Source organism: Cyrtonyx montezumae, unplaced genomic scaffold (genome assembly GCF_038088225.1).
Source record: "Cyrtonyx montezumae isolate F1298 unplaced genomic scaffold, pur_monq_1.0 scaffold_3, whole genome shotgun sequence".
NCBI classification, from domain to species: Eukaryota; Metazoa; Chordata; class Aves; order Galliformes; family Odontophoridae; genus Cyrtonyx; species Cyrtonyx montezumae.
Genome location: NW_027072034.1, coordinates 25623643 through 25651585, shown reverse-complemented (window position 1 = coordinate 25651585; position 27943 = coordinate 25623643). Strand labels below are relative to the sequence as shown.

The 27943-nt window shown below is 36.4% G+C and overlaps 1 protein-coding gene across 1 annotated transcript; it reads right to left on the bottom strand.

Annotated features, from left to right (window-relative positions):
* Positions 1-4536: 4536 nt before the first annotated feature.
* On the bottom strand, positions 4537-17609 carry LOC136051363 (uncharacterized). The gene is given in 4 exon segments (XM_065740771.1): positions 4537-4913; positions 4916-4954; positions 4957-5029; positions 17487-17609. Coding segments are annotated over 4 exon segments (612 nt in total).
* Positions 17610-27943: the final 10334 nt, after the last annotated feature.

Sequence of the window (27943 nt, the reverse complement as noted above, 5' to 3'; positions counted from 1 at the left end):
GTCTACAGGAAGAGCAAAACATCTTTATTCTGGGGCTTTTGAGATTACTTTGACAGCTGTTTTACAAGTGTTCTGAGACAAATTGGGCATAACCATTCTATGGGTTGGATTCAGACAGTACATTGCCAGTTGGACCTGCTAAAATCCTACTTGTAAAAAGTAAAGGTAATATTAAATGAGTTACTGCTTCCAGTTTGAAAGTCTTCCATGTGCCACTGAAATCCACAAAGAATGCTAGGAAAAATTCACTATCTGGTTTGATATGAAAGCAATAAAATCTCATTTTTCAATCTTAATTGTAACATACCTGTGTATACTTGGAACTAAAGGTACCATGTAAAGCTAATGTTTAGATTACAAAGTCCATTTACATTATTAATAGTAATACAGACATTATCAGGGATAGCATAATCGTAACAATATTTAGTTGCTGTCTAGACATAAAGTAAATGTAGGTAAAGCAAATATATATATGCACGAGATATAAATATAAATGATTTATATTAAAAAGTTGTCATTCTTCTCTATAATTTTCTCTTCTCCTGTTCTATGGTGAGATCAAATTTCAGAAAACAAGAGAATGTTCCACGGGAAAAATAATTTCCTATATTACTTTTTCATCAACATTATATGAAAATTAATTAATTTTTGTAATTAGAAGTACTATTTTAGATTGTGAACGTTTCTATATCTCAGTCATCTGGAATGCTGGTCACTCTCATGGTTGATTTATAATACAATTTACAAATATACCTAAGATTTTACTTTTTCTGTTTTATAGGTTCATAGGTTCATGAGGTTGGAAAGGACCTATAAGATCATCTAGTCCAACCATCTTCCTATCATTATCCCTACCCAACTACTAAATCAAATCCCTTAGCACCTCATCTAAACGTTTCTTGAACAGCGCTAGGGATGGTGCCTCAACCACCTCCCTAGGCAGGCCATTCCAGTGCCTGACCACTCTTTCAGAAAAAAAATGTTTCCACAGGTCTAATCTAAATCTTTCCCGGCGCAACTTGTGGCCATTCCCTCTCGTCCTGTAATTATTTATCAGGGAGAAGAGGCCGACCCCTCCTCACCAAAACCTCCCTTCAGGAAGTGGTAGAGTGCAATAAGGTCTCCTCTGAGCCTCCTCTTCTCCAGACTAAACAATCCCAGCTCCCTCAGCCGCTCCTCATAAGACTTGTGCTCCAGACCCCTCACCAGTTTTGTTGCCCTTCTCTGAACACGCTCCAGGGCCTCAATGTCCTTCTTGTAGTGAGGGGCCCAAAACTGAACACAGTACTCGAGGTGCGGCCGTACCAGAGCTGAGTACAGGGGGAATTATTCTAAATATTTTAAATTATTATAATGAATTTTATTATAGAACAGGAGTTCTAAATGATTAGTATGATGTAGGTATGTTTTTCCACATCTTACTTTTTGGGTTTATGTCTTCATGTTTTCTTTCTCCTCTCTAGTCAAGTGCAATCTGTTAATAAGTCTTACTTTTCTTTAATTAGTGACTTAATACTGCTCTTTGAAGTAGCTATTATCTAAGCAGTGGAATATGGGAAGAGAGAATTTGATTCCTGTTGTGTATGCTTGCATTGAACAGTACAGTTTTGTGGCGATACCTGAGTTACTTTGACACAACTTGAGCAATGTACCAGTGTCAGTATGTTGTCGTGTCAAGGCTAATTATCTTCTCTATTTGTAAGAAGAGTACAACAGCTGTGTAGTGTTTGAAATGTTACAGCTCTTCATATTCTGAAGTGATTTTTAGAGATCAAACATTTTTGTCTCACTAAATACAGTGTTTATTTGTTTGGTTCTGCTCTTACAAGGTGAGAGAACAGGGGACAAATTTGGTCAATCCAAAGTAACATTCAGACTATCATTATGCAACCCTGAATTATTCAGTACACATGTAACCAGCAGTCAAGGACTAGCTGAATTATAATAGAATCATAGAACCTCGAAGATCATCTAGTTTCAAGGCCCCTGCCATGGGCAGGGTTGCAAGCTGCTAGACCAGGCAGCCCAAAGCCACATCCAGCCTTGCCTTGAATGCCTTCAGGGATGAGACATCCACAACTTCTCTGGGAAATCTGTTCCAGTGCATCACCACCTGCTAAATGGAAAACTTCCTCCCAAAATCTAACCTAAATCTCCCATCTTAGTTTAAAACCATTTGCCCTTGTTCTATCACTATCAACCCATGTACACATAGTCATTCCTTCTCCTTTTCATAAGTTCCCTTCAAGTACTGGAAGGCCACAATGTGGTCTCCCCATTGCCTTCTCTTCTCCAAGTTAAACAAGCCCTATTCCTTCAACATTCCTCACAGGAGAGGTTCTCCAGCCCTGTCCATTTTAGTGGCTCTTCTTTAGACCCATTCCAAGAGCTCAATATATTTCATGCGCTGGAGGCCCCAGGCCTGGACTCAGTGCCCCAGATGGGGCCTCACAGGATCTCCCTGCTGGCCACCCCTTTTTTTAATACAGTGAACCTCATTAGATTCACATGGGCTCATTTCTCCAATCTGTTCAGGTCCCTCTGGATGGCTTTCCTTCTCTCCAGTGTATCAACTGAATGGTTCCGTATGGTGTCATCTAGAAACTTGCTGTGGGTGCACTCAATTCCATCATCTATGTCACTGATGAAGATGCTGAAGAGCACCAGTCCCAAGACTGATCCTTGGGGACACCACTTGTGACCAGCCTCCACTCAGACATAGTACTGTTGATCACAACCCTTTGGCTGCAACCAGCCAACTACTCCTTAATCCATTGACTGAGCAGTCTATCCTTAAAATCCATACCTCTTCAATTTATAGAGAATGATGTAGTGAGGGACCATGTCAAAAGCTTTGCAGAAGTCCAGGTAGATGACATCTGTCACCCTTCCCTGGTCCACCTATGTCATCACTCCATCATACAAGGCCGCCAGATTAGTCAGGCAAGATTTGTCCTTGGTGAAGCCATGCTGGCTGTCTTGGATCACCTCTTTGTCTCATATATGACTTAGCAAGATAACCAGGAGGATCTGCTTCGTGAACTTCTCAGACACAGAGGTGAGGCTCACCAGCCTGTAGTTCCCCAGGTCCATCCCTAGCGCTGTTCAAGAAGCGTTTAGATGAGGTGCTAAGGGATTTGATTTAGTAGTTGGGTAGGGATAGTGATAGGAGGATGGTTGGACTAGATGATCTTATAGGACCTTTCCGACCTTATGAACTTATGAACTTATGAACTAGGTCATCCTTTCTCTCTTTCTTAAAAATGGGAGTCACATTTCTATTTTTCCAGTCAATGGGAATTTCACTCAACAGCCATGATTTTTCAGATATGATGGATAGCGGCTCAGCAGCCATATCAGCTATCTCTCTCAGAACCCTGGGACGTTGTCCCATGGACTTACATAAATTCAGTTTCATGAGGAGATCTCAGATTTGTTCCACTGTTACAGTGAGACAGAATCTGCTCCTCTCACGCGCACCTAGAGTCTCCTGAACTGATACTCAGATGGGAAGTACTAAATGGTTTTCAAAGACTTAGAACCATTATAAACATCCGTGGAAAAATAATATTATACTAATTTTAACTGGATGACTAAAGTATTCCTCTCTCCCTTATGATGTAAATTTCAGTCAGGTTAACACTCATTTTCATTAAAAAAATAAATTTTCATTCCTGGAAAGTCATTAGATAGTATGTACAGCAGGATTTTGAATTGATTTTGTATCACTGAGGATGGTATAATTTCCCATGTACTAAAAGAAAAATGTTAGTTTTACTCTTTCTTCTTTAAACATATTCATTCACTTTCTAGTCTGTCATCACTTGGTGTTTATTTGCTATTTGAACATACAGAAGGCTCATCTTGTTTTCCTTGATTCTAGTTTAAAATTTAAAATAATTTATAGTGTTTGACAGAATTTTATACAGGAATGTCAGAATGAATCATCATCAATTAATGTGAAAAGTGACTTTGTAACATAAATTTGTTTTAAGAATAAAGTATTCATTATCTTATTATGGAGCTGGACAGAAATAAAACGTTACGTTGCAAGCACTAAGTATCCTGAAAAATAGTCCAGTAATACTCTAAAATACCTTTAAAGCCATTGATTTTGTGATCCTTTCACATATTTAGCAGTTTTCTTACTCATTTAGTATTTATTCATAAATTGCATACGTCTATATGCTTTCAGAGAGATAAAAACTGTATTTGGTTTGCTTCAAAATGAAAGAACAAACTTAATAGTACAGCTGAACGTAAAAGCTTGATTGCCCTTGTGACCTCTGTAACCTCAGCAAGGATTGAATGCCATTTTTTTCTTCAGACAACTTCTTTCACTTTTGAGTGATTTGCTAGAGGCATAAATATTAGGAAGACAGAGGTACATCAGAAGTAGAGGGATATATATTTAGCTGACATACAGTGGCAAACAAGTTAATATTAAGTTCATAAGTTCATAAGTTCATAAGGTTGGAAAGGACCTATAAGATCATCTAGTCCAACCATCCTCCTATCACTATCTCTACCCAACTACTAAATTAAGTCCTTTAGCACCTCATCTAAACGCTTCTTGAACAGCGCTAGGGATGGTGCCTCAACCACCTCCCTAGGCAGGCCATTCCAGTGCCTGACCACTCTTTCAGAAAAGAAATGCTTCCTCAGGTCTAATCTAAATCTTCCCCGGCGCAACTTGTGGCCATTCCCTCTCGTCCTGTCATTACTTATCAGGGAGAAGAGGCCTACCCCCTCCTCACCACAACCCCCCTTCAGGAAGTGGTAGAGTGCAATAAGGTCTCCTCTGAGCCTCCTCTTCTCCAGACTAAACAATCCCAGCTCCCTCAGCCGCTCCTCATAAGACTTGTGCTCCAGGCCCCTCACCAGTTTTGTTGCCCTTCTCTGAACACGCTCCAGGGCCTCAATGTCCTTCTTGTAGTGAGGGGCCCAAAACTGAACACAGTACTCGAGGTGCGGCCGTACCAGAGCTGAGTACAGGGGGATGATCACCTCCCTGCTCCTGCTGGCTACACTATTTCTAAGATTAAGATTAGTCACTTTGCATAAGATTATTAAGATTATTAAGATTAAGATTAGTCACTTTGCATATAGAATCACAAAATGTCCGAAGCTGAAACGTATTCACAAGGATCATCGAGTCCAGCTCCTAGGAGTGTTTTCCAATTTCTTCTTGAACTCTGATAACTTGGGGCTATGATTGCTGCCCTGGGATTGCTGCCATCAGGCCTCCCCTTAGCTCCTCTCCTCTGAGATGAACATGCCAGGGGACCTCAGATACTCTTTTTACACCTTTCCTTCAGAACCTTCACCATCTTTGTAGCCCTCTTATGGGTGCTCTCTAAAGTTCTTATATTTTTCCAAATCTGCACACTGCTCTTGAAGTCAAGGCACAGTGGCACAGGACAATCCCTCCCTTTGACCAGCTATCCATTCAGAGGCAGATTAACTTCATGACATGGTAGGTCCTTTTGGTTGCCACGGAATACTGTTGGCTCATGTATTACTTATTGACAACCAGAACCCATTGCCAACCTTAGAAAATCTGGTTCATTAATTTATCCAATATTTCCATTCACTTACTCTTGCACCTACTCATCAGTACATTAAGAGAAGCAGCATACCTTTCACAACTATATTTCTCTCACCACTTTCATTAACTACTTAGATAAATAAAGTATTTTTGCTTTCATTTCTTCTCTAAACACTATGATTTGTATACTAAGAGACTGGAGACTGGTTTATATCAGCTCCTTACTGCACATAGAAATTAATTTTACCATTTAGGTTATGTAAAAAGCCTATACTATGAGTTTATGCAGAGTCCTAAAAAAAGGTAGTACCAAAAATATACTCTACGAACTATCTATGAGGATCCTTGTGTGATTTTGAGTCATATCTTCTCTTCATCCTACCACTTTCTTTAAAACAAATGTCACATTACTGTATCACTATATGTGTAATAGTTAATGATGATTTATTTTGGGCAACTAATTGAAGATGAAGAAACCCATACAAATAGTTCTTTGTCTGAATGTCAATCTATGCATTACCTACACAAATGGAACATGCAATTATATAATGTAAAGTTAGAAAATATCACATAATGAGTTCACATGGATATATCTTACATAGAAGATGTATGTAATCAGTTCAAACATCTCATAAGTTCTCAAGATGACTCAACAATATAATTTAGGTTTAGAAAAAGTTATTGCTTCATTTTTAATAGAAAAAAGTATTATTTAGAAATAGATTCTATAAAGATTATTTCAAATTGTTCTTTTTATTCATTACATTCTGCTTGTAGGCATAATGGCTACAGATAGGAGGATAAAGGAACTTGACCTAGCATGTTTAAGATTCATGCCATGGCAGGACTTTCTCTAATACCTGCTTTAATTATTCCTCTCTGTTACAGAGAGTTTTCAATTATTCTATTTATTGAATTCTTATGGGTCAGTTCGGAGATAAAAAATCCTGATTAATCTACTATATTTGATGTAGGATAATTTATTCTTAAAATGAGGAATAATCAGATGTAACAGATTTGAAATTTCATTTATTTTAAATTCTATTTCATTTATTTTAAATTTTAAAGAAAATTAAGGCATATTTTTCTTGTTTTCAGAATTTAAATCTTAAAATATTTTAAGTTAGAACTTTTTCCCACTATTATGGAAAACATTTGGAAGAGGATAAGAGAGGTGAAAATCATCTCAATTTATTTAGGAACACTAGATTATTTAGGAGCAACGGCAAATGTTATTCAAATATCTTTGCTACATATTTTCAGCTTTAGAGATAGTCACTAAGAGAGTATCACACATGAATCAGATTTTGGCATCAAGTAACGGTGTCTTAAAAGTAATCTAGGCAGAAATGGTATTATGTAACTTCTCAATGGCAATTCAGATGATTGATGTTTTTCTCTCTCTGGAAACAAACAGGTTATAAACTTCATCAGACAATTGATTCAGTTATCTCCTTATTACCTCCACTGATTGCAGCAGAGTATAAAGGTAGTCTGTGAAAATAAACATGATGATACATTAAGGGTAAATTAGTTCCTAGAGAAAAAGTTTTGAGCTACTTGAGCACAAACAATGAAGATATTTGTCTATACTTTTCCCGTTTTTCCAGAAAGTGGATGCCTAGTCTCCTTTAGACTTTCATGTGAAGTAATAATGAAGTCTAGCTGACAGTAAACCAGACTGATAGTAAAAGTAAAGTTGTAAAGAAATAGTCAAAAAGATATTTTTTATTGCTGCTATTTTATGTCAGTGCTTAGATCAAAGGCATAGGAAAGCCAGACTTAATCAGAATAAAACTTCAGAAGAGCTTCGGAGGAGGAAGACACCAAGCTAATGCAGAAAGAAAAAGGTAAAGAATGGTAATTGTAGTAATAATTGTAAAAAAAATTGAAGAATGAAAATACAAGAAAAGGAATGTATAAGAATTTAATTTCTCTAAACGCATTCTACAGGAAGCTTATCAAAATATTTCTGATATAAATTGTTTTGTCAATAGAATAGGAAAAGTCCTGTTCTCTGGACCAGAATGTGGGTGCCACGACATAGATCATATCTATATATAAATACCATTCTACACACCAAAACAAGAAGAGCTTATACACACTTCTGGTAGGAGCAACTCTTGACACCTGTATGCCATCAATCCTCAGATATTGCCTGAGAAAGTACATGATACAATATAATTCAGCAGTTATGGAAATAAATATTTAAGAAGATAGTTAAAATACGAATACATATATATATATATAATTAAAGAATAGTATAAATACATTCTACTACAATTAGATTTATTGTTAAATAAATGATCTTCATATACTGCTTGGGACTCTCAATATGGTATTTAGTGGTGTTGACATCTGTAGTCTGGAAAGTCGTGTTGGTCTATTTATTTATTTATTTTTATTTGGCTCCTCGTTTGATTTGACTGTTGTCTTTTTTTTTTTTCTCCTGAATTTACACACACACACAGACAAAATTGCAAAGATGGAAATGAATGAGGATTGTTTTTCAATGCTACCCTAATATCAGAGGTCATTTGCAGTGTTTTTCAAAGGAAACAATATGTCTTGTGGACTTCAGATGATAGACTGTTAAAGATAGCAAAGGCCAAGAATTAGTGTTAACACACTTCCCTGAAGGAAACATATATTAGCATTCTTCCCTGATGTTATATACATTTTTTAGATATGCTAATTTCTGTCTCTGCTGTGCCATTCTGGCATCTCACATCACAGAAATAAGAGCATCATCTACTGTAGGTTCCATATGGACACTCCTTTTATAAGATAGGAAGGAAAAATTCCTTGATAGAGTTCAGAAATAATAATCAATTTTATGTGTTTATTCATTATTGGAGTGCCAACACAAAAGGCATGAGAATTTATCCTTCAGCAAAATACTGGGTAACCTGAAAAAAAGGAACAAAAACCTTTGCTGAATAAGACAACAGCGTAGCTACCACTGAACACAAACACACACACATACATATTTATATATATATATATTTTTTTTAAAGATAGGTCACTGTGGCATACAAATCATAAAATTACCATACCAAACTTAAGAAATGGGTAAAATCTGGGTTAGATTACCCTCTTCCCAAGGCCAATTTACTCCTCAAAACGTAACTGAAGATACATTTATTTGAACCTCAAAGGCACAGAGGTTCACTTTCAGTTTTATAAAACATAAATTATTCTATCCAGCTTCATTTTTGTTACATATTGTGTAATATTTTAAGTTGCTTAGTACTAACAGAATGAACAATAATTCTTCATTTTAAAAATGTTTATTTTTTGCTGATAATTCTACTGATAGAGGGATTGATTTTAAAGTGGGAAATATTTTCATGTTCTTTCTTTCTTTCTGTGTCCTAGGTTTTTGAAATGGGCAGTTATAGAGATCTCTTTTTCTAGGTATTCAACTATTGCTTTTTTTAATATTATTATCTTTAGAGCTGAAATGCAGCTTGCTCTTGTACATAAATATTGATCAAAAATTTGTACTGAAAAAGGATTTGAACCGACTGAAAAGTCTACTTTTATTAACAAACACACAAGCAAATGATACACTATTTATAAAAGTTAGGAGAAAGGAATGTGATTTTTCATTTGAACCCATAAAAATATCAACTTCTTAAAAAATTCATTCCAATTCAATGGAATCTTAAAATATAACTGATCATTTATGTTTTGTAGCAATTTTGTGAGAAGACATTCTCAATAATAGCTCCTTACTTAAAAAAATAAATAAATAAATCATAACAAAGACAAAACCAACCAACCAAAAATATTCCCACACCTTTGCAGGAACTTTTAATATGGAAGTCACAAATCATTAATTTTTGGGAGAATACCATTTGTGAAGATTTGGAAAGGCACTTAATATATTGAATATATACTGAATATATTTCAAAATTAGTATTCTATTATTTGATTCAACTGACATGCATGTGTAATATAGTGTTTCTGTTCTAATTTGCTATTCATTGGGCATTCATCACACATTTTCTGCTTAAAATCTGCAATAATTTAAGAGATCAGCAATAATTATTTAAATAATTAATTGTAAATATGTGTGATATATTAGCATGTATATTCAAAGTCATCCTACAGGAATTTTTTTGTCAATGATTTCATTAAAATTTACAAAAATATCAATACATTCATTGAAATCAGTATCAGCTTGCAAACATCATTCATACATGAAAATATTTCATCACAAATTACAACTGATGATGAATATTTCTGTAAGCTATAAAACCAAAAAAATCTAATCTGTCTAGACTGTGGTATAAGCTTAATCAAAGAAAAAACTTCTCAGTCTGGTTATTTAAAAGGTTTACAAGAGTAGTAGAGCCTAATAAGAGGAAGATTTTTCTTTACTTTACTTCTTATAATTTTAGTGAGTTACAAATGCTCATTTTCCTGTTATCTCTGGGAGTTTATTGCAATTAATCTTGATATTTCCTGCTATTAACTTAGCTTCTCCTTGTACACCAAGCCATTTTTCTTTCTGTTAAACACTTTGTAAATGAAGGAAAAAAAGGTTTTATTATTTCTTTTTTCATCTAACCAGTGTTTAACCAAATGGACTCCAAAGAACCTAGGATTCTTGTCAAATGTTTATAGACCAATAAGGCACTAAGGCATGCTGCAGACCACCACAATCTGAAATGTATGTTTTCTACTTGGAGAATTTCCTAATTTAAGAGCAGTAAAGACTAAAAAATAACTTAGAAGGCTGTTTTGTCTAATTAAAATTTTAGTAGCACTGGGAAATCTTACAATCAAAAGAAAATGACTGTTCCATTAGCACATGTACATATATATGCATGTATATGTCCTGATGATTCAAACCTGAGATAGAAAATCAATAAATAGTCTTCCGGAGAAAAAAGTTCTGATTGCTTATAAACATGTAAGAATTCAGTTAATTTTGTTGTTTGAAAAGTGAAAAAATGTAAAAAGGAAAAAAAAATATTATACGGAGTATATTTTATCATGTTCCATACTTGATATTGCCTCCAAAATGTGCACTAGATAATAACAAGAAAGGAAAGAGGAATTAAGGGAGAGTAGATAGCACCATGTTTTCTTTTGAGAAGGTTGCAAATGTAGCTATTACATAAAATTTGATTGGAACTTCTTAATACTAACATGATCAACAAAATCATTTCGTTCTTGTTATTAAAAATAAATGGTTTAAATATTATTTTGTGGGAAAATATCATCATCTAAACATAAATCCGAACAGTATTTTTTGCAACCACTATGAAAAAAATGTAGTTCTGAGACAATTTTATCAATGTGCTATGAAGTGTTGAAATGTATCTTTTAGTACCTGTTAAATACAAAGTTACATATTCTGCATTTTATGACAGGTTAAAAATAATTTATATTTGATTCAGACTGAATATGCAAGCTCTTCTGAACTATTCAGAAACAGGAAGTACTGATTTGATTTGGTTTTAGAGCAGTGTGGAAGACAGTAGAAACTTATTGTAGTTTATAAAAATGTTCTTTTATATAGATTTGTAAATTTACTTCAGGTACTCCTTATCTATTTCAATAACTCTTAATTCATCGCTAGAGATAAACTAAGGTAATGAATTTATTAACAAGATTTAAATTCATTGATTGATTTTACTTTGTGATGATCACTAAGGTGATAATATTTAATGGCTATCATTTACCAATTCAGAAGTGCTAGCAGAAACAGAGTATACAATATACCAAATATTTATGACATTTAAATCTGCTATATTTTTTCACTGGTTGACAACTGAAAATGGAAACTATAGCTAGACAATCATATTGTATAAAATTCTTTAACTCATTAATTGAATATCATCATGAATTCTGCTCTTGAATCAGTTACCAGTTTTATGACATCACTGTGAATTATTTAGCTGCATGGCTGCACTCTTTTCTTTAACAACATTCTTATCTGACTTGCATAACAATTCAGAAATGACATCTGACAGGCTATCTTCTATTGTAGGAGTTACTTGAATATTAAATTCACAGTGACGTGTTAGAAAAAGAAAATATATTTGAGCTATAATTGCACACCCCTACAGAGGTTGTGCATTCTGAGAGTTCTGCTTCTGGCTTAGGTCCACATATGGACAACAAAGAGGGGAATCCCTGCTATTGGATGAAGTTCAGCTGATCTCCTAGCAATCATTTTCATCTGCTTGCTTCAAAATTTATCATCTAGCTGGAGCTGCATTTGACTGGTGTCTGCTCTCTAGTAGTGTTACCATAGATCTTGTTCTGTTCAGTATTTTCATCTATGATCTGGATGCAAAGTGAAATGCATCCTTAGTAAGTTTATTCGTAATACTAATCTGTGAGGTTCTGTTGACTCCTGAAGAGCAAGAGACCTTGCAGAGTGATCTAGGTACATTGGACATTGGATCTACAACACTGAACATCCATTGGCATGAAATTAAGCAAAGGTAAATGCTGGGTTCTGCATCTGGGATTGAGTACAGATGGGGAGATGGGTGGCTAGAGAGCAGCTCAATAGAAAGAGATCTGGAGGTGATGATCAGCAATGGGCTTAACATGGGCAAGAATTGTTCCCTGGTAGTGAAGAGGACGAACCCTGTTTGGACGTGCATTAAATACAGCATAGTCATCCAGCCAAAAGAGGAAATTCTCTTGCTATACTTAATGTTGGTGCAGCCTCATCTTAAGTATTGCATGTGATATAAAAAGTTTATTGGGTTACTTGAATGAATTCACAGAAAGGCTACAAAGCTGGTAAAAAGGCAGGAAGACAGAGAAAGAAAATGAGAAAGTAAAAAGAAAGAAAGGAAGGGAAAATGAGAAAGAAAAAAAGAAAGAAAAAGTGAAAAAAATAGAATAAAAGAAAGAAAAGGAAAAAGAAAAGGAAAAAAATAGGAAAAGGAAAAAAATAGGAAAAGAAAAAGAAAAAGATAAAAAAGAAGAAAAAAGAAGAAAAAAGAAACCAAGCCATGTTGTTTCTTTAATTTAAAAACTGCTTGAAGGCCCTATGGGGTATATTAAATCTGTCTCATTGCCATATATCTTAGTGTACATTTTGCTTGAAACCAGGTGTTTTGTAGATTGAACTTTTTAACACTGCAGGGAGGTAAGTATTCACAGCTGGACTTTTATGCTTCACACATTTTCATGTTTCAGAACAAGGAGCAACCCCTAGGAAAAACTCCTCTAGCATGAAAAGAGGCAGAACAAAGTGCTTCTGTATCTGGTGGCAGAGCATGGTTACGATGAAGTCACAGATCTAGGACTTGCATATAAAATAGATGCTGGTGTTACTGAGACAAAACGTTGCAAACCACTGTAGTGTATAGGTCCATAGCTCAGTCAGAACCTGTGAGGAATGTATAACAAATGCAAAGAAGAGTATATGTTTTTTTGGTTTTGTTTTTTTGTAATAGCAGTTAAGAACAATTGTACTTTTAAGCAGCTTTTGCTTTTGTAGTGTTTATTGCGTCACCAGTTGGTCTTTTGCAACTTGATATAGTATATATTGCTTCGTATAATATTAATATGTATAGAAACCTTTCAAATGAATTTATCTTCCAATGAGAATAATATATTTCGAGTTGCCAAACATTATCAAATAATTAATTTTAAAAAGTATCAGTTTCTGAGACAAACATTTTTTGTCATTCAGGCAGACAAGTTAATTTGCTTAAAGTAAGAGAATTAATTGTTCTTTGAGTAACTCAAGTTTATTAAAAATATAAAATAAAATCTCAAACTTATCAGCTTTTTTGTAATTTCTGTGAACTTAGTTTACAAAAATGAAATGGGTCTCAGAAAAAAAACCAAAACACTCCCACAAAAAAAAAAAAAAAAGGATATTTTTCTTCCGATCAACATCGAACAGTGATGCTATGCTGTTTGTTTGATAACTGTAATGGAATGGAGGATAATGTAATGGAAGTTTGTAATGGAATGGAGGATAATGTAAAAATACTCACTAACTCTCTCGGGAGAATTACAAATGAAAATTTCAGGATTTAGACAGAGCATGTGTCTTCTATCACACAAATTATCAAGTTTCCATATCTGTATTTTTATCAGTTAACAAATTTATCATCTTCTATAATATCAGCAAATACAGTGATAAATTTTCTGCAAACTTATGAAAGTATTTTTTTCTATGCCATCTTCAATAGTGGAAGCTTCCAGAAATACAAGAATCTTAAGCATTGCTCCAATCAATTAAAAGGTTATCATCACAGGATTGATAAGAAGACCCACTGAAGAGCCATTGAGTGAATATGTAGAACAGCTCGGCTGAACATCATACACCACACAGTTTTAACAATAATATCCAATCTGGTAAAAAAAAATGTAATTATGAATTCCTTAAGAAATTTAAAAGGTATAGCATAGAATGTACTTTTCAATTACCGAAATGACTAAAGTCATAGAATGTCTGTTCATCTGACTTCTTACTGAAGCCAGGACAGTTCACAATTTTAAGTGCAAAACTACTATTTAAAGCATTTGTTTTACTGATTTTGCCCTTTCACCTTTCCTTCAGACCTACACAGAAAACATCCAAAAGAGTTACACCAGGTCTTTTCTCTCAAGACAAACCAGCATTTTAATCTATATCTATTGTAGAAATCCTTCTGGTGATGGCACATAACTTTTATATTCTCCTTGAGTTTCACAGGCACATCAAGATGTTTGTACAGGGCAAGAGGAGAGGAAGTGCAATGGTGAATCCAATTATAGTTATTTGTGGTCATTATTCTTGTTACTTTTGCTACAAGTGATTTATCAGATTTTGAACATTCTCCTTTAAAATCTTCAAACATAAGAGATACTGTCAATCAGCTTCAACTGAGTAAACTCTTATCCAAGAAGAATTTTTGGAGTGCTAAATACTTTTTCATACATTTTCACACATGTAAAGATGACTCTAGATCTGTCTGCATAAATTTTGGATGTTTGCCATACTTATGAAGCTACTTTAACTGCCAACTTTTAGTTTTCTTTTAGTTTTACACAGAAAGTGAGAGGAAGAATAAGAGAGGGGTTCTATGGAGAATGAGAGATCTGATAGAAGATAAATCTATTAAAAAATCTAGAATAGTCCAAATTATAAAGAATTATAATCCATTTGGGAAACAGCATGCTTATTCCTGTAGCTGATTTTTGTAATTTCAATTGAAAATAATTTAATTTTTTTCTACAGCTTCTTTTTTCATCTGGAATTTTTATGCCAACTTCAGTTTCTGGAAATAAGTGGCAAGCATAGTTTACAGGGAGAGCATGATGCCTTTGTATCATTGTGCTCCTGGATTTTAGAATTTTCCATTCTGAATAAGGAATATTTCACCTCTGGTTAAACCACTGTAGCTGAATGACATTGCCTGATAAAGAACAGAAAGAATTTTAATAAGCACCGAACTGCAGTTCAAAAATAACATAGTATGAAGTTTTGCTTATGTTTATATTTTTCAATACACTACATCTAAATTTCAAAACAAGACAGACTGTTTACACTGTATGTAATCAGCTTGGGGTCTTGTAGCTGGAGTACTTCAAGGAATGAAACAATACAAGCAACCAACATAAGGGCTCTTCAACTTAATCTGTTAACAGTCTAAACCAGACTTCTATAGGAATAGGAGACTCATGGTTAATCTTTTGACTTGGATAAGTGGTTCTAGGCACAGAGCGGACAATAAGGCAATCAAAGCTCAGTGGGCCCTTCAAAACATCATATATTCAGTCCCAACATTACATTTGAATATTTTTCTGTTTGTATCCAAAGATTTTTATTATTCTTTTCATAGATTTGCCAATTAGGTGATTAGGATGATTATTTTGCCATTTTCTAATAATGTATTTCTTAAATAATTACAGATCCTGCATTTGTAAACATTGCCTACAGTGAAATTTTAGTATGAAAAAGACTTTAGATTAGGTGATTTTACAACTCCACACATAGGGAAGATCTCAATATTAATTATTTCTGAAGGTGAAGATTTTTTAACATTCTTTCTTATACAATCTATTGCATATTTTGAAGTCTTTTATCCCTCAGTGGTTGGAAATCTAGAATTCCAATTTAAAAAACTTTTATAGTCTTCTGAACTTTATAATAGATACCACATTTGTGTAATCTATGTAAAAAATGTGACTTACTTCAAATAAACTGCATGTCATATAGTCTGACTTAATAACAACAACAAGTTGATAATTCCCAATGGAAAAATACATAAAAAACTTTTCACTATGGTTGGAAAATGTTATCCATATTAGCAGACACACAGATATTGAATCATAGAATCACAGATTGGAAAAGACTACTATGATTATCTAATCTAAACATCGAACTATCACCACAATTTCCACCAAACTCAGTGCCACATCTGCCCTTTTATTGAAAATCTTGAGGGATGGTAACTTGAAGACATTTCCCTTGCCAGCTTATTCTAGTGCCTTCAACCTGAACCTCCTAAATGCAACATGGGGCCATTACCACTTGGAGAAAAGGTCTACACCGACCTTTCCATGATTTCCTTTCAGGTCACTCTAGAGAGCAGCAACATCTCTCTAAGCCTCTTCTTCTCCAGATGAAGAAATTCCAGTTCCCTCAGCTGTTCCCCATAAGACCTGGGCTTCAGACCATTCACCACCTTTGTTGCCCTTCTTTGGACATCCTCCAGGGCTTCGCTGTTTTTCTTGTAGTGATGGTGTCCAAAACCAAATATAGTATTCCATGTACAACCTCACTAGTGCTGAGTACAGTGGGAACATCACCTTCCTGCTCCTGTTGACTGTACAATCTCTGATAAAAGCAAGGATGCTATTGGCCTTGAGGGCCACGTGGACACACTTCTGTTTCATGTTTAGTCAGTTGTTAAATAACACACTCGGATCTTCTTCCTTGAAACTGCTCCCCAGACACTCTGCAACAAGCCTTTAGAGATAAATACAAGGTAATTGAGGCTTCACCTGGAGTACTGTGCCTAGAACTGAGCTCCTCGGTACAAAAAAAAAGACAGGGATCTTCTGGAAAGAGTCCAGTGGAGGGCTACAAAGATGATAAAGGGTGTGGAACACCTCATTTATGAAGAAATGCTGAGATACCTGGGTCTGTTCCTTTCAGCCTTGAATAAAGAAGATTCAGAGGGGATCTGATCCATGTCTATAAATATCTAAGGAGCAAGACCAAAGAACAAGGCTGAACTCTTCTCAGCAGTGTGTGGTGATAGGACAAGGGGAAATGGCCACAAACTGATACATAGGAGGTTCTGCACAAATATTTGTGGGAACCTCTTCACAGTGAGTGTGATGGAGCAATGGAACAGGCTGCCCAGAGAGGTTATGGAGTCTCCTTTTCTGGAGACATTCAAGACCTGACAGGATGCCTACCTGTGCAAACTGGTCTAGGGAGCCTGTTTTGGCAGGGGGGTTGGAATAGATGATCTCTTGAGGTCCCTTCCAACCCCTTGTAAGAGAATATTATTTTATACCATTGCCTCAAAGTTTGCTGATGAACATGTCCAAACATTTCCAAGCTAGTCCTGGGCAAGGGTTGTGAAATCTTTTGTCTAAGGGACAAGCAGATGGGCATGTCCTGAGGCAACGAAGGAGAGAGAAGCTGCCACTCAATGGCTGCTGAACACTTTTTTGTGTGGTACTCATCTCCATGGGGAGATAGCCATCTCAGGAGATGCTTGCCTGGCACGCTAGCATGGGATTTGCCACCTAGGCAAGAGGAATGGAGGATAAAAGAGGGATCGATCACCATGAGATTGGTTGTGTTGGTGTTCTTCCATCGGAAACCTCATGAGCTGATCCCTGCTGCTGAACTCCCTCCTGGGCCTGCTGCCTGAGACATGCTGCTTTCTCCTGGACCTCGCCGCTCCTTCGAGGTGTTCTACCATCTGAACACTCATGAGCTGATCACTGTTGGCTGCTGCTCCTTCTGGTGCTGACCCCTCGCTGCTTCTCTGGTGGTGGCTGACGCTGTTCCTGTGCTGACCCGGTGCCGCTTCTCCAGGACAGCTGCTTGCTGCTCAGGGCTGCTCATCGCTGCTGCTGTTCTCCCTGCTTCTGCTACCCCTGCTCTTCTGCCTCAGACCATCGGAGCCGCTTGCAACCGGACCGCCCCTAAGATCCTGGCTGGTGACTTTCCCTGCATTGTACAAATCCTTGCTTCTTTCCTATCTTTCCTATTGCTCACCTTTCCTTCCCCATCACCCTTATTGGTAACAGTGTCCACCTTCCTCCTCCCCATCTCCCTGGTCAATATTGGTAATAAATTGGTTGGACCAATATTTGAACCATTGTTTCTTAATCTCATGCTGAGTATACACATAATCTAAGAACCTCGTCTCCCTCCTCTATACTGGAGCATGACACCCCTACAATTCTGTGATTCTCTGCTTACTAGTAACCAGCAGGGATTCACAAAGGAGTCATCAAGCTTGATAGACTTGGTGTCCTTTCATGATGGATTTACAGAGTCAGTGAATAAAGGAAGAGTAACTGATGTCATCTGCCTGAACTAGTGCAAAGCTTTTGACACTGTCTCGCGTGATGTCCTGGTTTCCAAATTCAAGAAAAGTGGTTTTGATGGATGTGCCACACGCTGGATAAGGAATTGATGCTATGGTCACACTTAGAGAGTTGTAGTCAATGGCTTAATGTCCAAACAGAGACTGATGTAAGTGACATTCCTCAGGGATCATTTCTGGGACAGGTCCTATTAAACATTTTGTAGTTGACATGGACAGTGGGATTGCAAGTTTGCGCATGACACCAAGCTGAGTGATGCAGGTGACATGTTAAAGGTGTCATGGTTTTATGATTTTTTGGTACTGGTATTCCACATCATAACATCATGTAGTGCATTTAGAGTTAAAGAGTTAATGCTCCAGCTCCGTGGATCATCGATAGTTCCAGGTATACCTGTCTCAGAAGAGAAGAAGAACTCCATTCCCCAGAGGACTTTGCGATGCTTTGCGTTCTTACGTGTTTACGCTCAGAGGGAAAGATAAAAACTATCTGCGGTCACGGGACACTCTCTTTCCTTTTGGGATCGACTCAGCAGTGGGTGCTCGCTGCCGTCCGCCTTCAGCGTTAGCGTAAGGCCTTCGGTTTATCGGACACTCTCTCTTGCTCATTTTATTTGATTTATTAGCTTTAATTCCAATTATACTGTATTATATTGTGTTATTTTGCTTTCCGATATCTTATTTAGTAAATTAGCTTTCCTCCTCAGATCGTTGCCGCTGTTTTGTTCCTAGGCCCATCTCCCTTTTCCTTTTTCCCTTTCCCCCTTCCCCTTTCCTGGGACGTGGGTCCGTGGGTCCCCCGCACCAATCGTCACGGAACTGGGCCGAACCTGCCCGTAAACCGTTGACAAAAGGCAAGGGATGTCAACTAGAGAGACCTAGACAGGCTTGAGATGCGGGTCCATGCCAACCTCATGAAGTTCAGCAAGGTCCTGCACCTGGGCTGGGACAAGCAGAGATACAGGTTGGGCTGAGAATGGTTTGAGGGCAGCCTTCAGCAGAAGGATTTGGGAGTATCAGTTGATGAAGGATTCAACATGAGCCAACAGTGAGAACTTGCAGCCCAGATGGCTGATCATATCCTGGCTTGCATGAAGAAAAGTGTGACCAGCAAGTCTGAGGGAGGTAATTCTGCCCCTCTATTCTGTTATCATAGAACACCTCCTGGAGTATTGTTACAAGTTCTGGAACCCAGCATACAAGAAGGACATGAAGCTGTTGGAGCAGATCCAGATGTAGGCCAAGAAGATGATCAGAGGGGTGAGGCACATCCCTTATGAGGACAGGCTGAAAGAGCTGGGGATCTTCAGCCTGGAGAAAAGAAGGCTCCAAGGAGACCTTACAGCAGCCTTCCAGTACCTGAAGGGGGCCTACAGGAAAACGTTTTATAAAGGCAGGTAGTGACAGAATGGGGGATAATAGTTTTAAAGTGGAAGAGGATAGAGTTAGACTAGACATTAGGAAGAAATTCTTTACTGTGAGGATGATGAAACAGTGCAACAGGTTACCCAGTTAGGGTGTGAATGCCCCCGATTCCTGCAAAAATATGGGTTTGAAGGGTTTTTTTCTCCTCCCCATCCCTACCTTAAAGCTCAGGGGACTGGATGCCCTAAGGACAACTGGCTTGACTATTAAGAACAGAACTAAAGAAGGCATTGAATACCTCAGCCTTTTTCTCATCTTCAGTGATAACATTCCCCATTGCATCCAGTAAAGAATGGAGATTCTCCTCAGCCCTCCTCTTCCTGTTAATATATTTGTAAAAACATTTTTTATTATTTTTAACAATGACTAGGCTTTCTAATTTTCTTTCTGTATATCCTATATGATATAATGTCCTTTTATTTGTTTGTTTGTTTGTTTGTTTGTTTCCAGAGTCTCAGCAGAAGCTTCCTTTTCAGCCAGGCTTCTTCCCTGCCCAACCAGTTCAAAGTCAGTCCTACAGAAGTTCAAGGTAAGTGTTTTGTTGATCCTCCTCCTGACTTCACCATTAATAAAAAACTATCATTTTGTATTTGCTATCTATGCCCATGATGGCTTCTGACAACCATATGTTCCATCATTCATTTCCTGTACACAACAGATCTAGAAGGGCACTTCCCCTGGTAGTTCTTTTACCAGTATTGACAAAATTATTTAATCAATGACTTAAGTTATTTTATCTCCATATTGGAGAATATGAATGATTCATTTTAAATTCTGAGATTAACATCTGAAGCTAAGTAGCCAGATGTGGTAATATTAGTATGTATTCTAGTTAAACAAAGAAAATATTTGGTGACAATCTGCATCTATGTGGCTATAATAAATACATGAGACTTTCCAGTATGAAAAATATGTGGAGACAGTCTATTTTAAAGTAATTTTAAAAATTTCTTTTGTTTATCTGTCCCTCATTATAAGCCAGAAATTATAAGCCAAATCCTCTGCTTGTAAAAATAGGCTTGTATTTATGCTGATTGGTGATCTGTGCCAGTGTCTATTATAACTATAGTTCCAATATGCTTCACTGTAATCATGATAGCCAGTATTTGTTCAATTAAGCCAACATCTGGTACAATGAAATAAGTAAGAGTAGTATTTATTTATTTATTTATTTTGTGAAGAAATCTATGTTAGACTGCTTTGTGTCTTAAGAATACAGTAACAGGCATGATTATGCTATAGACATAACTTGTCTTTCACAGATTCTGGTTGGAGATGTTACTGTTTTCTGTATTTTATTACTTTGCTTTGTATTGTACCATTATACTCAGCTATTATACACCATTATACTCAGCTGCCTTGGGCAGGTAACCACAATGAGTTTCTCTTGTGAATTTGCATGGCAATTTGGTTACTGTGGCTCTACAATACCACTTAGGCTATTCTACTAGGTTTAAGATGAGTCAGCTTAGTTCAGAAAATAACTGGAGCATTTCCCCAAAGCTGGGGTGCAATTTCTTGTTCTCCTGCAGCTGAGATGCCAGGCTACTGGGAGAGTGCAACATCAAATCATCTTTCCTAGGAGAAATGTGATTCCTGGTACTAAATGTTGATGCCTGGTAAATGGGTGTAGAAGGGGAGTTTCAGAAGGTATATGAAGCCTAAAAATAATAATCAATAAATATATTCCAATGACATAAAAGGATCCCAAATTAAGTTTTCAAAATAGGAACATTATTTTGTTATTATATATTCTTTGATTTAACATAGCCAGGCAAAGTTATGAGAAGATCATCATGGTATTATGTGGCTGCATTGTATTGATCATAGATTAAAGAAACATAAAGGAAATACTAATGAAAAAAAAAATTGTGTCTTGAATACAGATTAGCATGTAGAATATAATATACATAGTTATTATCTGACATTCCGGTGTCCATAATGTATTTATTATTTGATGCTAGAAGTGAAACAAAATAAAAGATTAAAATGAATGATTTAGAGGTTGTCAATTTATTTCACTTTGTTGCTGTATATAAAGTATATTTTATTTAGGAAAAGGTGATCTTCATAAGTAAAAGGAAAATAGTAGGAAGTAACATCTCATTTGTGGGTAAAAATCAGGGACCAGATCAACAAAGAACATCTAGCTTTTGTGGTTTACTATATGCCACCTAGTAAAGGAAAGCTCTTGTCCTCATAGGGGATTTCAGCCACCCAGATGTCTGCTGAGAACAGAACACACTGGACTACAAGAAATCCAGGAGACTCCTTGAGTGAGCTGATGGTAAATTTCTGGTCCAGGTATTAGACAAACTGACCAGAGAAGCTTTACTGTGCCTGGTACTCATCAGTTCAGATGAGACTGTTAAAGAAATTAAGACTGGAGACAGTCTGTGATGTAGTGACCATGCCCTGGGGCTGAGTTTGTGATATCAAGGAATATGGGCCTGGCAAGAAGCAGTGTCAGGAACTTGAACTTAAGTAGGGTTAACGTCTGTTTAAGGAATCGCTGAATGAGATTCCCTGGGAGTCCATTTTTAGGGACAAACAAGCAGAGCCAAGTTGGCTGCTCTTAAAGGACAACTTTCTGAGAGCATAAAAGCTTGCCATCCCCTAGAGTAATAAATAAAAGAAGAGGCAGTCAACTGGCACAGAAGAACAAGTATCTACTGTCCAAAGTGAGGGAGAAGAGGGACACGTACAAGCACCGAGCACATGGATGTGTGTCCTGGAAGGAATACAGGGATGTCATCCAAACATGCAGAGATGGGATAAGGAAAGCCAAGGTGCATGTGGAACTGAGAGAGGGATATTAAAATTAACAAGGGATTCTACATGTACATTAGTCAAAAGAGACAGACAAAAGATTATTATCCCTCTAATATATGAGAAGTGAGAACTGGCTATGGTATGGCATATGGAAAAGTCTGAGGTGCTAAGTGAGTTTTTTGCCTCCATCTTCACTGGTGGTCAGGATTCACATGTTTGTTTCTCACCTCCCTGAACTTTTAGGTGGGAGCAAAATCCCTCCCACTGTAAGAGAACAGAAAACCTGAGGAAGTCTTATGGGTACCAGTCTATGAGGCCATATAACATTACATCCCTAGATTCTGAAAGAGTTGGTTGACATGGTTACCAAGCCACTCTCTATCGTATTAAAAAGTTGAGGCTGTAGGATGAAGTTCTTGGTGACTGAAGAAAGGGAAGCATCACTCCCATTTTTTTAAGACAGGGAGAAAGGAAGGCCCAAGGAACTACAACCAGGTGAGCCTCATGTCTGTAACTGGGAAGATCAAGGAATAGATCATTTTGGATGTCCAGGAGGTAATCCAAGGCAACCATAGTGGCTTCACCAAGGGCAGATCTTGCCTGACCTATCTGGTGGTGTGGTAGCATTAGTGGACAGAAGAAGGGCAAATGACATTCCGTCCAAAAATATACTTCAGTAAAGAAATCATCTATCCAGCGCTGACTGTAACATTGCTCACAAAATCAGAATAAAACTAAAGCATTTTAATTGAAAATACTTCTCAAGTAAATAAGATATACACTTCAGTACTGTTCCTCCAGTAACAACAAACATGGTACAGTTTTCAAATCTCCATAGAACACATCACAGAACTGCAATGGTACATACTACAACAGGGTTATAAAATCTAAATTCTCATACTATGTAAGATTATTCCAAAATTATTAGGCTGAAAGATTCACCAGGGAAGAGATACCAGGATAAACCACCCTTATGTAGAAGAAAATAAATCTCTTTCTGTAATGAAGTCTTTCTTTTCTTCATAAAGATGACAAACTATGAGCAGAAAATGATGAACAAGTAATTAAATGGTATATTTTTATGACTTCATAGTTTTGCTGCTGCAGACCAAGATTTCTTCAGTTCATCATGTTTTGCACCTTAGAATTAAAAAGAAAGCCATGGAATCCAATTGGAAATGAGTATGAATATTCTTTGGACATTTACATAATATTTGGAAATCTGATAAAGAATTCTTAAGAGATCTAACCTGATGTTTTATTTCCTGAAGGAGTATTAATGGCATCTAGAACTCCAATATTAAATTTAATCCTGGAAGTACTGTTTCAATGACTTTATTTCAAAAAATAGTTGTCTTTAACCTTTCCCATACACTGTAAAGATTAGTAACTTCCATTTTTGAGATGTACATTTGTCTTGACAAAAATGAAGTAGAAAGAAACATACAGATAATAGAATGTCCTGAGATATTCTTGTCTGTGATAGCATCTTTCTCACAAGGTGTTTCCAAGCGTATGTCAGTTAATGAATGAGAATATATATTTATACATATAGAAAAAGCAGTTCATAACATTCCAAGAAACTAAGTAAAAAATATCTGTAAGTTTACATGGTTTGTAAGGAACATTACAAGTTTCCACACAGAAACAAAATCCCGGAAGCCTCTGCAGGAATACATTTGATAAGATTCTTTGGTGTGAACAATGTATAAAATGGGTTCTATGAGGCTGATGTTGATAATGATGACTGAGGGAATGAGGTACTATGTGTTAGAGTCTACAGCACTCTCCAACTGGAAACCAATTGCCTTTAATGGATAATGCTTTTCCTTTAGAAGCATTCCACAGGGACCTTTTCTGCTGTTTTTCTTGCCCTAAAAGAAAGATAGAAGGATAGTAACGTAAACCACTTTTCAAAGGTTTGATAACATATTTTGAACTTCATAGACTGCTGTAGAGTTTCATTTAGACTTGTCTAGTAGAATAAACTACAGAAGGAAACAAATGATACACTTACGGGTGTATTTACTCATTTAGTCTCTGATTATTGGTCACTTAAGTCGTTTAAATTATCAATAAGATGACATTTATGGAATGACTTTTTTATAGGCTGGTCCAAATAGACTTGTTATTTAAGTTAACAGAGAGATTTTTCTGAAAAAATAAGATTTTAAGGAATTTGTTGCTTCCAATTTCACAACCTCTTAATTTGAATGTAAATGCAAGTTTCTTTGCAACAGTATTTCTTTCAGGTAGTAGAACTCATAGTTATTTCCTTTTACTATCAGAAAAAAAAAAAAGAAATTGATAATTTCAAATTCGAATGAAAAATTAATGGATAAGTTTAAATTATCTAAAAGAAACTAACATTTTAACAGGCCATACTGTCAATGTATGTATGTGACATCAATTTGTTTTAATCCTAATTTTAGAATTAAAATGGTTAAAAAAGAATTTTATTTTTCAAATACTATTATCTCATAGTTACTTAGTTTGAGTTTACAACCAGAAAATAATTCTGGAGTGAGAGCTGCTGTATTTATAATTATAAATCACTTTTCATATTATAAATTTTTTCAGTAGTTTTTGTGTTTAAAAACGGCATCGTTTACATTTGATTTGTTCTCTGCAAGAAGTACAAGTCTATTTTATCTTCTTGTCATTTCCAGTGGTGTGGCAAGGATGATACATCCAGAAAGATATAACTCATCTGTTCCACCCAAAAATCAAAATTTACCAGAAGAATTTTTGTTGATTTTGCAGTATTTTAGAAAAGTCTTACTATTTTAATAATGAGAACAAAAAAAATGTTAATATTAATCAAATCTAAGTTTCAAGAGCATTCTTTCTTTTATAGTAAATTTCTTTAGAGTGTTTTCAAGAGAAGAGTATCTGCTTGAACAATTTATTGAATATTGTTGAGAGGTTAGGGTTTAAATTGATAAATAGATAGCAAAATTCAATGTATTAAGAAATAGCAGAGTATGCACATCCATATTTTTATTTCTGGATTTGAGAAACTGATTGCGTTTCATGAGACGCTAACTTTCCTTTGGGATGGACCCAGCAGAAGGTGCTGTCTGCTGTCTCGCCTTCAGTGTTTAATGTGAGGCCTTCAATTTATCAGACACTCTCTCTTGCTCATTTTCTTTATTGGCTTCAATTCCAATTATACTGTATTATATTGTGTTATTTTCCTTTGTGATATTTTACTTAGTAAGTTAGCTTTTCTCCTCAGATTGTTGCTGCTGTTTTGTTTTTAGGCCCATCTCCCTCTTCCATTTTCCTTTTCCCCCTTCGCCTTTCCTGGGGTGTGGGTCCGTGTGTCCCCTGCACCAATTTTCATGGAACCAGGCTAAACTAGCCTGTAAACCGTTGACATGTAGAAAAATATAAAAATGTATTTCGTATATTTCTTAATCTTATGTTACTCATGGGGCATTTCCTTATTCAGAGAACTCAATCAAGGATTAAACTTCATGTAGAAGAAGTGAAATGTACCCACAAGATTGTGGGAAAAAGTAAGGGAGGGGAGAGGAAGAAGGAAAGGAAAAAGAGTACACACAGAACTAAAAGGGAATTTATAGAATATAATGTTCATCCCCTATAATGTCAGGCAATTATATACTACATCACTCAAATAACAAGTAATACTACATCGCTCAAAACTTGGTGAAATTCTATCTATTTTGAAATTACTTGAAGTAGTGGAAGAACAGTTTCATCTGTCCATACTTCTTTAACAAAAGATCTGCTGATAGATAAATGCTGTATGCTTTTTTCATGGTTTTATGATTTTTGTTACTGGCATTCCACATCATAACATCATGTAGTGCAGTGGGAGTTAAAGAGTTAATGCTCCAGCCCCATGGATCGTCGATAGCTCAGGGTACATTTGTCTTAGAAGAAGAATTACATACCCCATATACTGTCATGGTTTTGATTTTTTTGCTATTGATATTCCACCTCATAACATCATGTAGGGCACTGGGAGTTAAAGAATTAATACTTCAGTTCCATGGATTGTTGATATCTCCAGATACACCTGTATCAGAAGAGGACTACATACCACAGAAGGTTTTCCATTTCCATTTTCCGTTCAGATAGAAAGATAAAACTGCAAGTCATGAGGTGTTTTCCTCCTTTTTCCTTTTCTCTTCATCTCTGTAGTGTGTGTGCTCCTTATCCATCTCACCTCCAGCAGTAAGTCCTTCAGTTTTTGGACTCTCATTTTGTTTGATTTATTAACGCTATTTCCAATTACATTGAAGTATTTTTTGTGTCTTGCATTCTGATATCATATTTAGTAGGCTAATTTGTTTCTCCATAGATTGCTGCTGCTGTTCTCTTTTTAGTCCCATCTCCCTACTGTTTCCCCTTTTTCCATTTCCCTATCCTGGGCCATGAGTCCATGTGTCCTACTGGCCCATTTGTCATTGTACTAGACCATACTAGCCCATAAACCACTGACAGATACAAAGATCACAATAACACTATTTGATGAAGATGATTATTAGCTACAAAAAACACTTTTTCAACATAGTCACCATTACCTACGCGTTTTTTCTGGTGTTAAACATGAGTTTGCATGCCATGACTTAAAAATTTGCATAGCAGTCTGGAAAATGTCTCATCTTTCATGTCTTTGTGACCACTGCTGAAACGCATCACCCACCACCTCACTGCATTCACATCCACTGTTTGATCTCTATATACATCCAGCAAATGTGGATAAATATCAGTGGGTGCAACTTGTTCCATGTGGGAATTACACACTTTTACATCATATGCATTTTCATGTCAGATACTTGTCATGGTTTTATGATTTTTGGTACTGGTATTCCACATCATAACATCATGTAGTGCATTTAGAGTTAAAGAGTTAATGCTCCAGCTCCGTGGATCATCGATAGTTCCAGGTATACCTGTCTCAGAAGAGAAGAAGAACTCCATTCCCCAGAGGACTTTGCGATGCTTTGCGTTCTTACGTGTTTACGCTCAGAGGGAAAGATAAAAACTATCTGCAGTCACGGGACATTCTCTTTCCTTTGGGATCGACTCAGCAGTGGGTGCTCGCTGCCATCCGCCTTCAGCGTTAGCGTAAGGCCTTCGGTTTATCGGACACTCTTTCTTGCTCATTTTACTTGATTTATTAGCTTTAATTCCAATTATACTGTATTATATTGTGTTATTTTGCTTTCTGATATCTTATTTAGTAAATTAGCTTTCCTCCTCAGATCGTTGCCGCTGTTTTGTTCCTAGGCCCATCTCCCTTTTCCTTTTTCCCTTTCTCCCTTCCCCTTTCCTGGGACGTGGGTCCGTGGGTCCCCCGCACCAATCGTCACGGAACCGGGCCGAACCTGCCCATAAACCGTTGACATTTGTTAGACTACTCCTGCATCAGTTGAATGGCAACAAATCATTACCGAATAGTGGCAGGAAGGTTCAACCTCTCTTCCCATACCAGCAGCATCTGACACTATGGATCAACATAATAAAATTGGAGGTGTTACATTTGTAATTCTGCACCTAGCCTTACACTTTACACAACAGTTTGTTGTTAAAGCCTTACACTTTACACAACAACAACTCCATCTGCAATCTTAAAGATATGTTAAGTAGGGCTTGCTTTCTGCAGTGATATGAGGGT